A 13,918-nucleotide genomic window follows, 5' to 3' on the forward strand; every position below is an offset into this window, starting at 1 on the left:
TTGAAGCCCCTAGGAGCTTATGTATGTGTGTATGCATGCTTTGGAAGTGGTTTGGTTGAGTTGTGTTGTTTGGGAGGCATTTGTGCATGTGAAGGGCTGGGTTCTGCCACTTTGGGAGGACCCAGGTTCGGCAGCCGAAGGCCCTTTCGGCCGCCGAACCTGCCTGTGGTAGCATGTATCGGCTGCCGAACCCTGCCTCCGAAAGTGGACTTTCGGCTCTGGAAGGGAGTTTCGGCCGCCAAAGATGCCGCCAAACATGCATGAGTTTCATCTCTGGAGAGAACCTTCGGCCGCCGAAAGTGCCGTCGAAGGTGCATGACTTTCGGCTCTGGAGGGACTTTCGGCCGCCGAACCTGCCGCCGAAAGTGCCCTGTTCAGCCTTCCTTTGCATGATTTATGTGATTGTTTTAAGGTGTTTTAGGGGGTTTTTGGGGAGTATTTTAGAGTCATGTTCATGTATGTTTGGTCCCTCATTTGAGTTCACCTGTGTAGGTTCGGACCCGAGGAACCGAGGACCCCAGCAGTGAGTCAGCTGCTTCAGTGTCTTGTCAGAGCTAGCCTAAGGTGAGTGGAATAACTCTTTATGCTTTAAAGTAAATAAATCAGTTCTTAGCATGATTCACGAATCATGAATGCCATGAGATATATTAGGGTGCTTCCATTAGAATTCACGAATATGCTGCATTGCATAATATGTTGATGATGTGGATGAATGTTGGATGATCCTTTGGCCCTCGCTATGATATGATATGTTATGGGATGGTAATGATACGGTGAAAGACCAGTGAGGCCCATTCTATGCCCCTGGCACTATGTAAGAGAAAGACCAGTGAGGCCCATTCTACGCCCCTGGCATTAATGGAATGTTATGTTATGTTATGCTATGTAAGAGAAAGACCAGTGAGGCCCATTCTACGCCCCTGGCACTGTTGGAATGTGTAGAGGGCTATAGGTGACAAATTCATCCTTGATGTGATTTGTTTGTGATGTGGTGCATTCCATGATATCATATGTTTTAAATAAAATATTTTATTATTCTGCTCACTGGGCTCTAGTAGCTCACCCCACTCCCTTAATCCCCCAGGTTTGCAGGTACGGGATAGACCAGGAAGTCAGCCAGAGTAAAGTTTTGGTCATGTAATAGCTAGTGATGGACATGATAAATATTGAAATGTAATGTATAGTTCAGTAATGTAATGAATAGTATTAAACAGTTATGTAATGTAATGATGTATTGTGGATAGAATTGTGCTTGACCCTAGTATGTTGATAATCCCTTTTTAATACATGATTTTAACGAGGTTTATGTAAACCAAACTTAATATATACTATGTTACCCCATTGGAGCATTGTTGAGGACTACAGTATGGGGTTGATGATTATGTATATGAATAGTGCATGCACAGGTTGAGTTTGGAAATGAATGAAAAGAAAAGTCCAAAATTTTAATGTATGTGTTGATCATGTATGGGATTAAACAGGTATACAGGATAAATGTTTGGCTTGCTACGGGTCCCGGCGGCCTTAAGCCGATCTGGATCCTAGCGCCGGTAGCGATCCGATTTTTGAGTCGTTACAGATTGGTATCAGAGCCCTAGGTTCATATGGTCGGACCTAGAGTGTCGAGCTCATAGATGTTCTAGAAGGTCAAGCACAATAGGAAAATCATGTCCACTAGGATAGGATGTAGAGTCCTGTCTTGAATGATGATGTGAAATGCCATGATTATATGCATGTGCATTAATGATATGCTATGTATGTGATGTATGTGATGCGGGTTCATGTGTTTGCACATGAACCATTTGATGCTAATGTTTTATGTGTTGGGTGTTGTTTTTCAGTAAGCAAGATGAGAGGAACTCGTCGATCTGCATGATTGACTGGAGTACCACCCCAGGACGAGGGCACGGATGTCCGTCCTCCTGCATTGCCTAGGGCAATGTCCTGCAGGTCAAGTAGGGAGAGAACATCGAGGGACCCTAGAAGGTCTTTTGATGTGAGCAGAAGAGGGACAGTGCAAGGAGGAATGTCAGAGGATGTGGGGGATGGCATGGATGTGGACGAGAGGAGGGATGGCAGTCTTGGAGTGAGTATGTCTGAAGAGGGAATGGGAGAGTCTCAAGGAGGCACTCAGACCTCGGGATTTGTTTAGCCACCCCGGTACCCACCCTTTTCTCAAAATCCCGGGTATTCGATGGGAGGTACATCGGATTACCCCAGTTTTCACCCTTACCCTTCTCACATACCATACCCACCTTTCTACCCACCATACTTACAGTACCTTATGTACCCACCCCCATCCTTTTATCCAGGTCTAGCAAACCCTACCCCAGGGGATGCTGCACCTCCTCCACCACCAGCAGAACCCATGGTCTCAGAAACTCAAATGCCTAAGCCTAGCTCATCTGCAGGGAGCAAGGTCAAGATGACCGAATACATGAAGTTGGGTGCTCCCTAGTATGAAACCGGTGATGACCCGTTTGTGTACCTTGAGAGGGTCAGAACGATTACAGATGAGATAGGAGCTGATGACAGTAGAGCTATTCAGATGGTTGGGTTCACACTGAAGTGCAAGAAGGCCCGTGAGTGGTTTAAAAATTATGTGAGCCCGAGGGTGGATGGTCTTTCATGGGAGGAATTTACCAATGAGTTTGCAGGATGGACTTTCTCTGACAGTTCAAGGGAGTTGAAGATGATTGAATTTGAGCAGTTAAGGCAGACGGAGGAAATGAGTGTGGATGAGTATACGGACAGGTTCTTGGAGCTGTTGCTGGGCAAAATCTGGACACAGATCAGAAGAAGTCAAGGAGGTATATCATGAAGCTTCATTCCAAGTATTCCTCCTTGATCCAGTCAGCAGAGAGGGAGAGTTTTCATGCCATAGTGGATATGGCCCGAAGAATGGAGGCTAGTGCAATCGTCGAAGGGAGAGTTAAGCAGTTTGTGGCACAACCTTCTGGTTCCAAGTCCCCAGGTGGGGGAAGGTTAGACCCTTCTTCTCTGAGTTCAGGCAGTAAGAGGTGGAGCAGTACCACCAAAAAGTCAAAGAAGAATCAGATGAACTGAGTTCCTCTTGGATAAGTCCGGGCTCCGGTCAGTCCGACCTACTTCAACCGTAGACTGGATTGTGTGTTAACGGATCAGCTTACGTAGTGAGCTCTGATAGGTCTTAGGCCCGGTTCTTCTGCAAGGGCTTGACTGCAGCCCGAGTGCCAATAGCCCTACAGTCATCAATCATGATCTTTATTTTTTGATTTGTAGTTAATTATTGTGGAAAATTCTTATAAGTATCTGAGAGTATATACTCATCCAATTTAAGATTGACATATCATCGAAAATTATAGTAAATCTTATCTAAAATATAATAGGATCCTCATATAAATATGATATTCTATTGATTATGTGGCTTAAATTTTAGATATATTTTTTCATAGACCGAATTGTGATCCGGCTATAAAATTGCTCAGCTACTGAAATTGGAGAAAAGAAAAGAAAATCTGTGTAGGATAGTGGAGGGTTTGAGACATTTATGAGATTATATCACTCTTTTACCTTATTCGTAAAATGTAAATCTTACAGTTGAATTATATTAATTTTTATATCTATCCTCTCTCTCTTTCTTACATATGTGATTGACAAGTTATTTATTTTTTAATATATTTTAATTTCTAATTAATTAAATATATAAATCAGATGCATATAAAATTTTCCAATAACCTATATTTCTACAAATTAAAATGATATGTATATATTTCTAAAAATTGGAAATTAGATTATAAGACAAAAAGAAGAAAGAAAGAGGACAATCGAGCGGTGGGTCCATCCAATGTCCAGCATCTTATCTATATATCTCTTTGAGCAGTTGAGCAAGTAAGAGATGGAAGAGAAGCAAAGGCACTTTGTATTAGTCCATGGAGCCTGCCATGGAGCATGGTGTTGGTATAAGTTAATCACTCTTCTAAAATCAGCTGGTCACAAAGTTACAGCTCTCGACCTTGCTGCTTCCGGTGTCCATCCAAAGCAGGTGCATGAACTCCGATCAATATCAGACTATTGTGAGCCGTTGACGAAATTTATGATGTCTCTGCCGGCAGAAGAAAGAGTGATTCTAGTTGGCCACAGTTTTGGTGGACTCGGCATATCAATTGCTATGGAAAAGTTCCCTGAGAAAATTTCTGCTGGAGTCTTTGCTGCTGCAATCATGCCAGGTCCTGATTTCACTTACACAACTGTAAAAGAAGAGGTGAGTTTAATCTCTCTTTGTAATTCTTCTTTGGGCAAATTATGTAAATACAAAACATACGAAATTTAGTGATTGAAATATTTAATTTTAATAATTTCTCAACCTTTTCTATAAAATAATTTATTGGTGATATATATCTGTAATTAACAAAAAACAAAAGTGCAGCTTGCTAGAAGGATGGATCGCAATGTGGACACACAGTATACATACGATGATGGTCCCAACAATCCTCCAACCTCCAGTCTTTTTGGACCCATTGGTATGTCAACCATGGTGTACCAACTCTCACCACCTGAGGTAACAATTTTCTTTCTTTATTATTATTATTTTAATTATCGAAGCTTTGGTAAGGTTTGAATTAACCACTCACAGATTTGAAGATGACTATAATATTATTGAGTTAATATTTATGATTAGGGCTATAGGTATTAAAAAGCTAAAATTTTTATGTGTTTTGATAATTTAATTTGATTTTCAAATCTTTGTACAATAATTTAAATTTTCAAAATTTTTACATATTTTATCCTTTTTATAATTCAATTTAAAAATTGTATACAACCTTCTATGACAGTACAACTGACCTTTTAAAGTCTGGTGGTTCAATGCATATTGTGTGTTCATTGAAATTTTTTATTAAAACTGACTTTTTAAAATTGTTTCAATTGTTCACTCACGGGTTTAGTCCAATGATAAATGCATATACGTAAATTCGAGAAATCTGAGGTTCTACTCCCGATCTCCAATCTTTAATCCCCATTTCAATATCACATTATTAATCACTTGTCATGTCAACACTATATCATCATATCCCATCACTAAAATTTAAAATTAATCATAAAAAAATTCTGTATTTTATTTTTATTATAATTTCACTCTATACTTTTTTTTGTCAATTAAACTCTTCTCTTAATTGTATTGTTAGATACTTATAAAATTATTAAGTTACTCTTTTTCACTATTAAATATATTTAAAAATTACTATTATTATTATTATTCATTTTTTTTATTTTTATCAATAATTTTATAATAATAATAATTTATCTTAATCTTATTTTGACTAAAATTATTATCAACCGATTTTTCTTAAATTTGTCTAATATATTTACTATTTAGCATTACTTTTAAAATTATCATCAAGAAAATAAATTTGTTAAATATATTAGTCATGAAGTATTAAAAACAACTTGAAAATATTAAAAATAATAAAAATAATTTTTAAGATATTTTTTAATTATTTTTTTAACTCTCAAGTATGATACTAATTCATAATTATTTTTTTAAATTATACTAATATTTAGAGTGGATTTCAAAAAAATTAATAAAATAAATAATTTGTCAAAAAACATCCTATATTTTTAATTTTATTACAATTCTACCCTAAATTTTTAAATTATTATCAATTTTACTTTGAAATTTGTTGATGTGGCATACTGACATGGCATGCTGATATGGCATTGATGTGGCAAGTGATATGACAATTCCGTTAGTTTTTAACGGCACAAATAACAGCGGAATACAATTTAAGTAATTTTAAAATGTCAAATTTAAAAAATATATAGTATAATTATGACAATAAAAAATACACTTTTTTTAGTCATTTAACTCAAAATAAAATATGTTAGTTGTATTAACATGTGAAATCATACATACTTCCTCTATGTTAAACTTCAAAATTAAATACTGCAAACCCACTTTGAAAATTTAGACTATAATAATGATTAATTATGTGGCTTCAATTTTGATTATATTTTCTTTATAGATCCAATTATAATATATTATGTAGCGACTCGAACTGAATAAAAAAATAGAAATTAACATTGAAAATACTTGTATTTTTAATTTCCTACCATATAATATATTATATGAGATTTTAAAAATACACTGATATAAGCGTTTTGAAAATTTTTTGAGATTGTATTACTTTTTCGTCATAGTAGAATTTTATATATACTTTCTCTGTTGATGTAAATTTTAACTTTTGTGTTTTTTCACTTTTTTTTCTCTAATATTATAATTGATAGTGCATGTATAACTAGAATTGCATATTTGTTTTAACAATAACAAAATCTAAAGAATTAGATTAAATTAATAAACTCACAAACGTTTGCATTTGACTGCCAATATTCCTTATTATTATTGTTATTATACTTTAGAAGGAAAAGAACTCTCAAAATTAAACTTTAAATATTATATTTTGTAAAATAGACACATGCTATAAAATAGTAATAATAGTGCTTATTCATTTAATTTCTTAACCCAGGATTTAATGCTTGGAATGATGTTGATAAGACCTGATCGTCTCCTTAGCGATGCAGCAGTACAAATAGAAGCAGAGCTTACCAAGGAAAGGCATGGAACGGTTCCACGAATTTATATTGTGTGTGGCCAAGATAAAACTCTAAAGCTAGATTTGCAGAGGTGGATGATCCAACAAAATCCACCTGATGAAGTAAAGCTTATATCTGATTCTGATCACATGGTCATGTTTTCAAAAGCGCAAGAACTCTGTTGTTGCCTCCAAGAGATTGCAAACAAATACTTTTGAATATATTCCATGCATTTGTTGGGCAAAATTATTCAGTGTAATTGCTATGTTTGCTATATATTTAATGATTATAAATTAACCATTAATTGTGGTGAAATTTATATGGATTTATCATAATTAATGATTGTAATAAAATCGTTATACTATATTGAAAGATGTGAAATACGAGTATAAACTACATCTTTAAATCATATCTTCTACCCTACCATCCTCTGTCCATGCCTCTTTTATTGCTTTAGTTCCCAAGATTGCAGGCTCAACAAAGATGCAGGATTTTAGGCCTATATGTTTGATTCAAGGGGTTTACAAAATCATCGTAAAAGTTTTAGCATCTAGATTAAAGAATGTTCATCCAATTATCATCAGCAATGATCAAAGTGTTTTTGTCTCTAATAGGCAAATTCTTGATAGTTATATCATTGCATTTGGGTTGATTGATTTAAAAAAAAAAAAAAAAGGAATAGTCGCTTTCTTTTTAAAGTCGACTTCGAAAAGGTGTTTGACTCAATTTCTTGGAGACCTATTGATTTAATTTTAACAATCAGAATAACGATTTATTTTTAATTTATAATCCAACAGAAAGCCATGAGAAAAGAGGAATAAAGTAGAGAAAATGAAAATGATTTTCATTGTGAAAATATGGGCTATTTATAGTGAAAAAATAGTCGTTGTAACTTGTTATAAAAATTTTGAAATAATATAATCAAATCTGTAAAAAAATCATAATAATCAAACTTAATATTAGATTTAAATACCAAACATGCAAAGCAAAAAAACTCACAAATAAAACGGTTATAAAATTTTATAAAAAGATAATTATATTTGAAATTTAAAAATATTTGGTAAAAAATGAATATTTATTGGTAAGTTAAAATCTTTTGAAATCTAAATTCATTTTTACAACAATCCTCCACATATTTTAAAAGATTTTTCATTATTGGGCTTAAGATTTGAGTGTATATGTTTCGAATTTATTTTGGACTATGAACCAGACCTAGATTAATAAGATTTAACATAGAGAGTAATTGATAAAATTTTTGTTTCTATGAACCAAAAACTCATTTTGGTAGGCATTAAATTTCATTAATCTCATAACACTTCACAGATCTTGTTGTCAATGTTATTTCGTGCTAATAGGTCATGCACATGCCTGGTAGTTCATAAGTACTTTAGAGATTATGCCACAATCTCATAAAAGCGGCCCCACTCCATATTTATATAGTGATATCATCAAGTGTATAAGAAGGGACAACGTTAAATAGTGCTAGCAGAACTAATAAGTAACTTGTTATTATCCATATGAACTCTTTTCATGGGATCTCCAATCACAAAAGTTGGATTCCTATCACTATTAATTTCATATTGGTTAAATCTCATTCCTCTCGATGTATTAACTTCTTTTTTAAAGATTTAGTCAATAAATTGGCCAAATTCACTTTGACTTCACATAATTAATAAAAATAATTCCAAATTCGCAGCAGCTGCTTAACCATATCATGTCTTAGACGAATATGTTTATTTTTACTATTAAAAGTTTTATTTTTTACAATAACTATTGTTGTTTAGCAATCACAATACACGGATGATTTTGATTTTATTCTCAACATAATATTTGTTAAGAAATTTTTTAGCCACTCAAGCCTCATTGTCATCAAATTTCAGAGCAATAAACTCTGTCTCCCTAATGATTTTGACAATAATAGTTGATTTCCAAGTAATTGCATCACCATCTAGATTAAATACATAATTACTAGTGGATTTTATCTCATTTGAATTTAAAATCCAATTAACATCATTATTTTCTTCTAATACAGTAGGACATCCACTGTATAAAATATCATAATTCATGGTAGTTTGACTAAAGTAGCCCAATGATCATAATTAGATTATGTGGAAATCTGTTCAATCTACATAGCATAAGCTATATCAAATCTAAAAAATTCATTAAATGCAACAATTTTCTAATAATATGTGTATATCTAAATTGAGCAGTAATATCTATTCTTCTTTGAGAATTAGTATTATATGGGGTATTCACTAATCTAATATTGAGCTGTTTAAATTTTTTTAGAAGAAACTCAATATTAATGCTTTTATTATATAGTTATACTACCATTCCAATTTTAATATCCAAGTCACAATTGCTTCCTTTATATATTTTATATTAAATTTATGAATAGAGAAACATTTTAATTTCACATACTATATTATAACTTGTGTCAAATATAAGCATATCATTTACATATAAACAAATGATCACATGTTCATTGTGTATAAACTATACACTAGCAAAAACTTAATGAAATATCTAGTGTCACTGTATAGGTGCTTATTTCAAAGCATATAAATATCTAAAAATTTTATTTCCTTGATTAGGAATAAGACAACTCTTATACTACATAAATATTTTTTTAAATCTTCACAACAAAAAAAATTCATTTGGTGGATAAAGTTTTACATAATGAAACTAGGGCAATTAAATTTCAACACTTTTTTTTAGGATCAATAATCATATTTTTAGCAAAATACCCCACACTTTTAAATATTTTAGGTCAATCTTATCATTTTTTTTTATAATTCATAAGAGTCTTTTCAATTTATTATTTGTTTTCTTCTATTTCATTACTCTTAATGTTATTATGAATAAAATAAATACAAACATGTGTAAGAGTAATAAGACTTCATAATAATTTATTACTATAAACTTTTCAAAAATAAAAGACCACTAAAATTTTACAAAAAAAAATAACTATCCATCACTTTATAATTGACTATATATATATATAAATATAAACATATATTTACATATTTTTAGAAAAAGTAAATAGTGGATTGGGAGGTGGTGATGTAAGCACAACCAACAACACCAAAAATGATGAGCTAGCATTGTCTCAAGGACCAATTACAAGGTTGAGATCCAAAAGATTGAAGGAAGCACTTTAAGGATTCATGAAGGGATATGTTGATGTTAGTGTATATGCTCTATGTAACAGCCCGGAAACCGGTACCCCTCTGTAACGGTCCGAACCATCACTGGCACTAGGATCCAGATCGGCATAAGGCCGCCGAGACCCGTAGCAAGCCTACTAAACATATTGTGTATCTGATAAATCCCATACATGATCAAAAGTAAACAACAATCCTGTAGAACTATCAGGCTTAACTACTAACATTCAGATATACAAATCTGAAATAGCCCTTAGGGCCTATACCAGTGATCCTGCTCGCTGTGGGTCAAGGGAATGAAACCCTTTCTTCCCAAATTACTTTCACTGGAATCTCATCAAACAACACATACATTAAGCCTGATTCCGCACATTTCTCATCAAGAAACGTAAAACAGGATCCACACATACATCTGGGATTATCCATACACTGGGCATAGCACATACTAACCATAAACACATTGACTTACTATCTATTACATCATTCGACATACATCTCTTTTATTTTACATCATGTCCATGATACTATTACACAAGCAATAACCATAACTGGCACTCTTTTGAGACTGACTCCTCCTGGCTATCTCTGACCCTGCAAAACTGGGGTTAAGGGAGAGGGATGAGCTCTATAGCCCAGTGAGGAGGAACAGTAAAAACATTCATTTAAAACTCATGCTATCATGGTATGCAACACATCACAACTAAACACATCAAGGATGAAATTGTCACCACTAACCCTCAGTACATCCAGAGGATGTCTGGCCCCCAACGGGGCTCCTCAGGACTGTCTCTCAAACATAGTATCACACATCAAGTCCAACTATGCCAAGGAGGCGGCGCCTCTCCAAGTCTACTCTTACAGTCCGACTGCGCCAAGGAGACAGAGTCTCACCTGGTCTGCTCTTTTCTCTTACTTAGGCCAAGGCACTACGGCCTCACTGGCCTTCTCTTACCGCTTACCGATAATAGATTGCCAAGGAGGCGGTGCCTCACCTGGTCTTACTATCTCATCTCATGCATGCTCAAATCTCATATCACATAATCTCATCTCATGTCATAACATGTCTCATATCAAATAATCTCATCTCATCTTAAGGGCGAAGGATCATCCAATATCCATCCATCTCATGTTCATCAAAGAATGCAATGCATCATATTCGTGATTCTATGCAATCAACCTATTGCATATTCATATTAGTCATGATGTATGAAACATGCTAAAAACAAATATCATTTCTCATATTTAAAAAAACATTAAGTTTCGTTCCACTCACCTCTGGATGGTGCTCTACTGACTCTGAATCAGCTAACTCACTGCTGGTCACCTCTGCCTCTCAGGTCCGATCCTATACAGGTGGACATCATATGAGGGACCAAACTAGCTCAATAACAACTCATTAGAACTTCCCATAAACCCCCTAAAAGATTCTAAAACAATCACATAAAGCATGCAAAAGAAGGCTGGACAGAACACTTTCGGCGGCAGGTTCGGCGGCCGAATGTCCTCTCCAGAGCCGAAACTCAAGCACCTTCGGCGGCCGAATCTCCACTTTCGGCAGCCGAACCCTTTCGGGGGCAAGGTTCGGGGGCTGAAACACACTCCAGAGACGAAAGTCTCTAACCTTCGGCGGCACCTTCGGCGGCCGAATCCCCCTTCCAGAGCCGAACCTCAAAACTCTTGGGGGTGGGTTAGGCAGTCAAAGCCACCTCCTCAAGGGGTTCGGTGGTCGAATGTACCTTCGGCTGCCGAACCTGAGTTCATCCAGAACTCATCCACGACAGAAAACAAGCCTCCCCAACTACTCCAACACTTCCACATGCATATCACAACTCCTCAACACACATATACTCAAGTATATGCACAAAGGGGTCCAAAACTAACTTACAACCCCAACAAAAACATCACGCAACAACACATATACAAGCATTCAACCTCAAAACACCAAAATCATGCTTTTTACCCTAAACATGCAACTCTACCCAAAACTCCATAAAACCTCTATAAATCATCAAAAGAAGTTCAAGATCTTCACTTACCTCTTGAAATCAAGAAGATGAACGATCTGAACTTGAAAATATGGAACAACTCTCCTTCAAACTCTTTAAATCTCAAAACTTCTCTTTTTAGCTTAACACCTTCACAACAAAATGAAAACCAATCAACCCTTACAAGATTTGATAAAACCATGAAGATGACTCATGGAGGACGTGGCTTCACCTCAGTTTGTGAAAAGGAGGCAACACTTATCCATTTCACCGACTAGAGGCGTTTATATAGGGAGCTGACCGCTTCAGCTTCGGCGGCCAAAATGCATGCAAAACCATGCAACGTTCGGCGGCCGAACCTGAGCTTTCGGAAGCCGAATGTAAGGCACTTTCGGCGGCCGAACTTGGCCAAATCCTCCTTGGTCTTTTCTCTTCAAAACTCAATCCTATTCCACTCTAACCCTTTAAAATACTTGAAAACATTTCAGAAAACCTTTCTCTTACCCTTCTAGAAACCTCTAACATCCTCGAATTCCACCGGACGGTAAGAATTCCGGTGTCTGATCTAGCCGGGTATTACATTCTTCCCCCCTTTAAGAACATTCGTCCACGAATGTTCAAGCAAATAAACATGCAAGCAAGCAATCGAGGAAAGCCTAAAACCTCTCTCTGAGAAGAGACACAGATATTGGAGTAAAACTCCTGGTTTTGTACAATCACTACCTGACTTTCTTAACTCTTCCCGTTTTGAGCTGTGTTCACACTCTACACTGACTGCTTATCATTCCTGTCGACACACAGCCGACCTGATGTTTTCTTCTGACTACTGACTTTCCCTTTGCTTTGGATTCAACTATCCTTCTTCGATCGTGTATGGGGAAATTCAATTTATGTTCCTTTGCCACTCAAACTACTCTAGGCTAGTGAGATTTCTTGAGATCTCGACCTCTGGTGCAAAGGAACCACACTCGAATTAAGAAATAAGGAAAACCAAAGGGATCTAACTAATGGGATACATCCCCAATCCTCTGCAGGATTTCAAAGGGTCCAATGTATCTTAGTGTTAGTTTCTTTTTCTCAACAAATCACCCTTCTCTTTAGTTCTTTTCTACACTTTATTCACACTACTCTGATCACCCTATTCTCTGATTCTCTTCACACAATCTGATCATAGGAGTAACAACTTTAAGAAAATTCTAAATGAACTTCCTATAGTAACTTGTCGACCCACCAAGTCCTTTATCTATGTCACCATAGAGGGTCTAGGTTATCACCTATAGCTTCAACTTTCTATTTCCCTCAACATTCATGGTCTGACACACCATGATTCAAACAGACATGCCCCTTAATCAAACTCATACTGCAGAACTTGGCCTCTATGCCATTTTCTTTTAGAGTCTACAACACTCAGTAGATAATGGGCATGCTTCTCTGCTTTTTCTGGACTACTCTATGCTTCTGCTGCGCACTCTGATCTTTGTCTTTCTCTCTTTATCTCTACTAAAATGACTTTTTTTTTTCTCTACCTCTCAACATATGGTTCCCGAATCTCAGATCTATCGTGGAAACCAATCAACTCTTCCTCGCTGTTTTCATAGAGCATTAATCTTGCATGGGAACACTTACCCTTGGTAGTGACCTTGCTCAACTGCTCTCAGTCGTTACAAAGTCTCAAGGTTTCATCCTTCATTTCCCACAACAACACTGGAACATTCCAGGATGGGGTACTATGTCAGATAAAATCTTTATTTACCAAGTTCACAACTGTTCTAACAACTTTCTTAACTTTTGCAATTGTTTCTTCTAGCTCTTACGACTTTTTCATCTTTTAAACTCTACAGGTACCATTTCAAAGGAAGAGGTGAAGATGAGCCTAGTCTCCATCTTCACTTGACTTCCAAGCTCTATTTTGTTCCAACTATGGTAAACCTGCGAACTGTCTGGGAAAACATCTATAACTCTTTCTCTCTCTCTGCTTACGGGCATTGAGGCTGGTTCCCTGACCTGACTACTATGCTCTCTATCAAGAGCAAGAAACCCCTGACTACCTTTCCTAAAGAAATCACGAGCCTGTAGGGCTGATATCAAATTTCTGGGTATGCTACACTATCCCCTCTCAGGTCTACCTCTGATCCATCCTGGTCTCTAAACTCTCCTACCTTGTCTCTAAAGACACAGGCAGTACTCTGAGTAGCTAGC

At 35.9% G+C, this 13,918-nt stretch overlaps 1 protein-coding gene across 1 annotated transcript; it reads left to right on the plus strand.

Annotated features, from left to right (window-relative positions):
• Positions 1-3,862: 3,862 nt before the first annotated feature.
• LOC110627770 (methylesterase 10) lies at positions 3,863-6,979 on the plus strand. Its single transcript, XM_021774132.2, has 3 exons — positions 3,863-4,243; positions 4,409-4,540; positions 6,504-6,979. Exons 1-3 carry the CDS (start codon positions 3,878-3,880, stop codon positions 6,786-6,788), a joined length of 783 nt encoding a protein of 260 aa, XP_021629824.2. The 5' UTR covers positions 3,863-3,877; the 3' UTR covers positions 6,789-6,979.
• Positions 6,980-13,918: the final 6,939 nt, after the last annotated feature.

This window comes from Manihot esculenta, chromosome 12 (genome assembly GCF_001659605.2).
Source record: "Manihot esculenta cultivar AM560-2 chromosome 12, M.esculenta_v8, whole genome shotgun sequence".
Taxonomy (NCBI): Eukaryota; Viridiplantae; Streptophyta; class Magnoliopsida; order Malpighiales; family Euphorbiaceae; genus Manihot; species Manihot esculenta.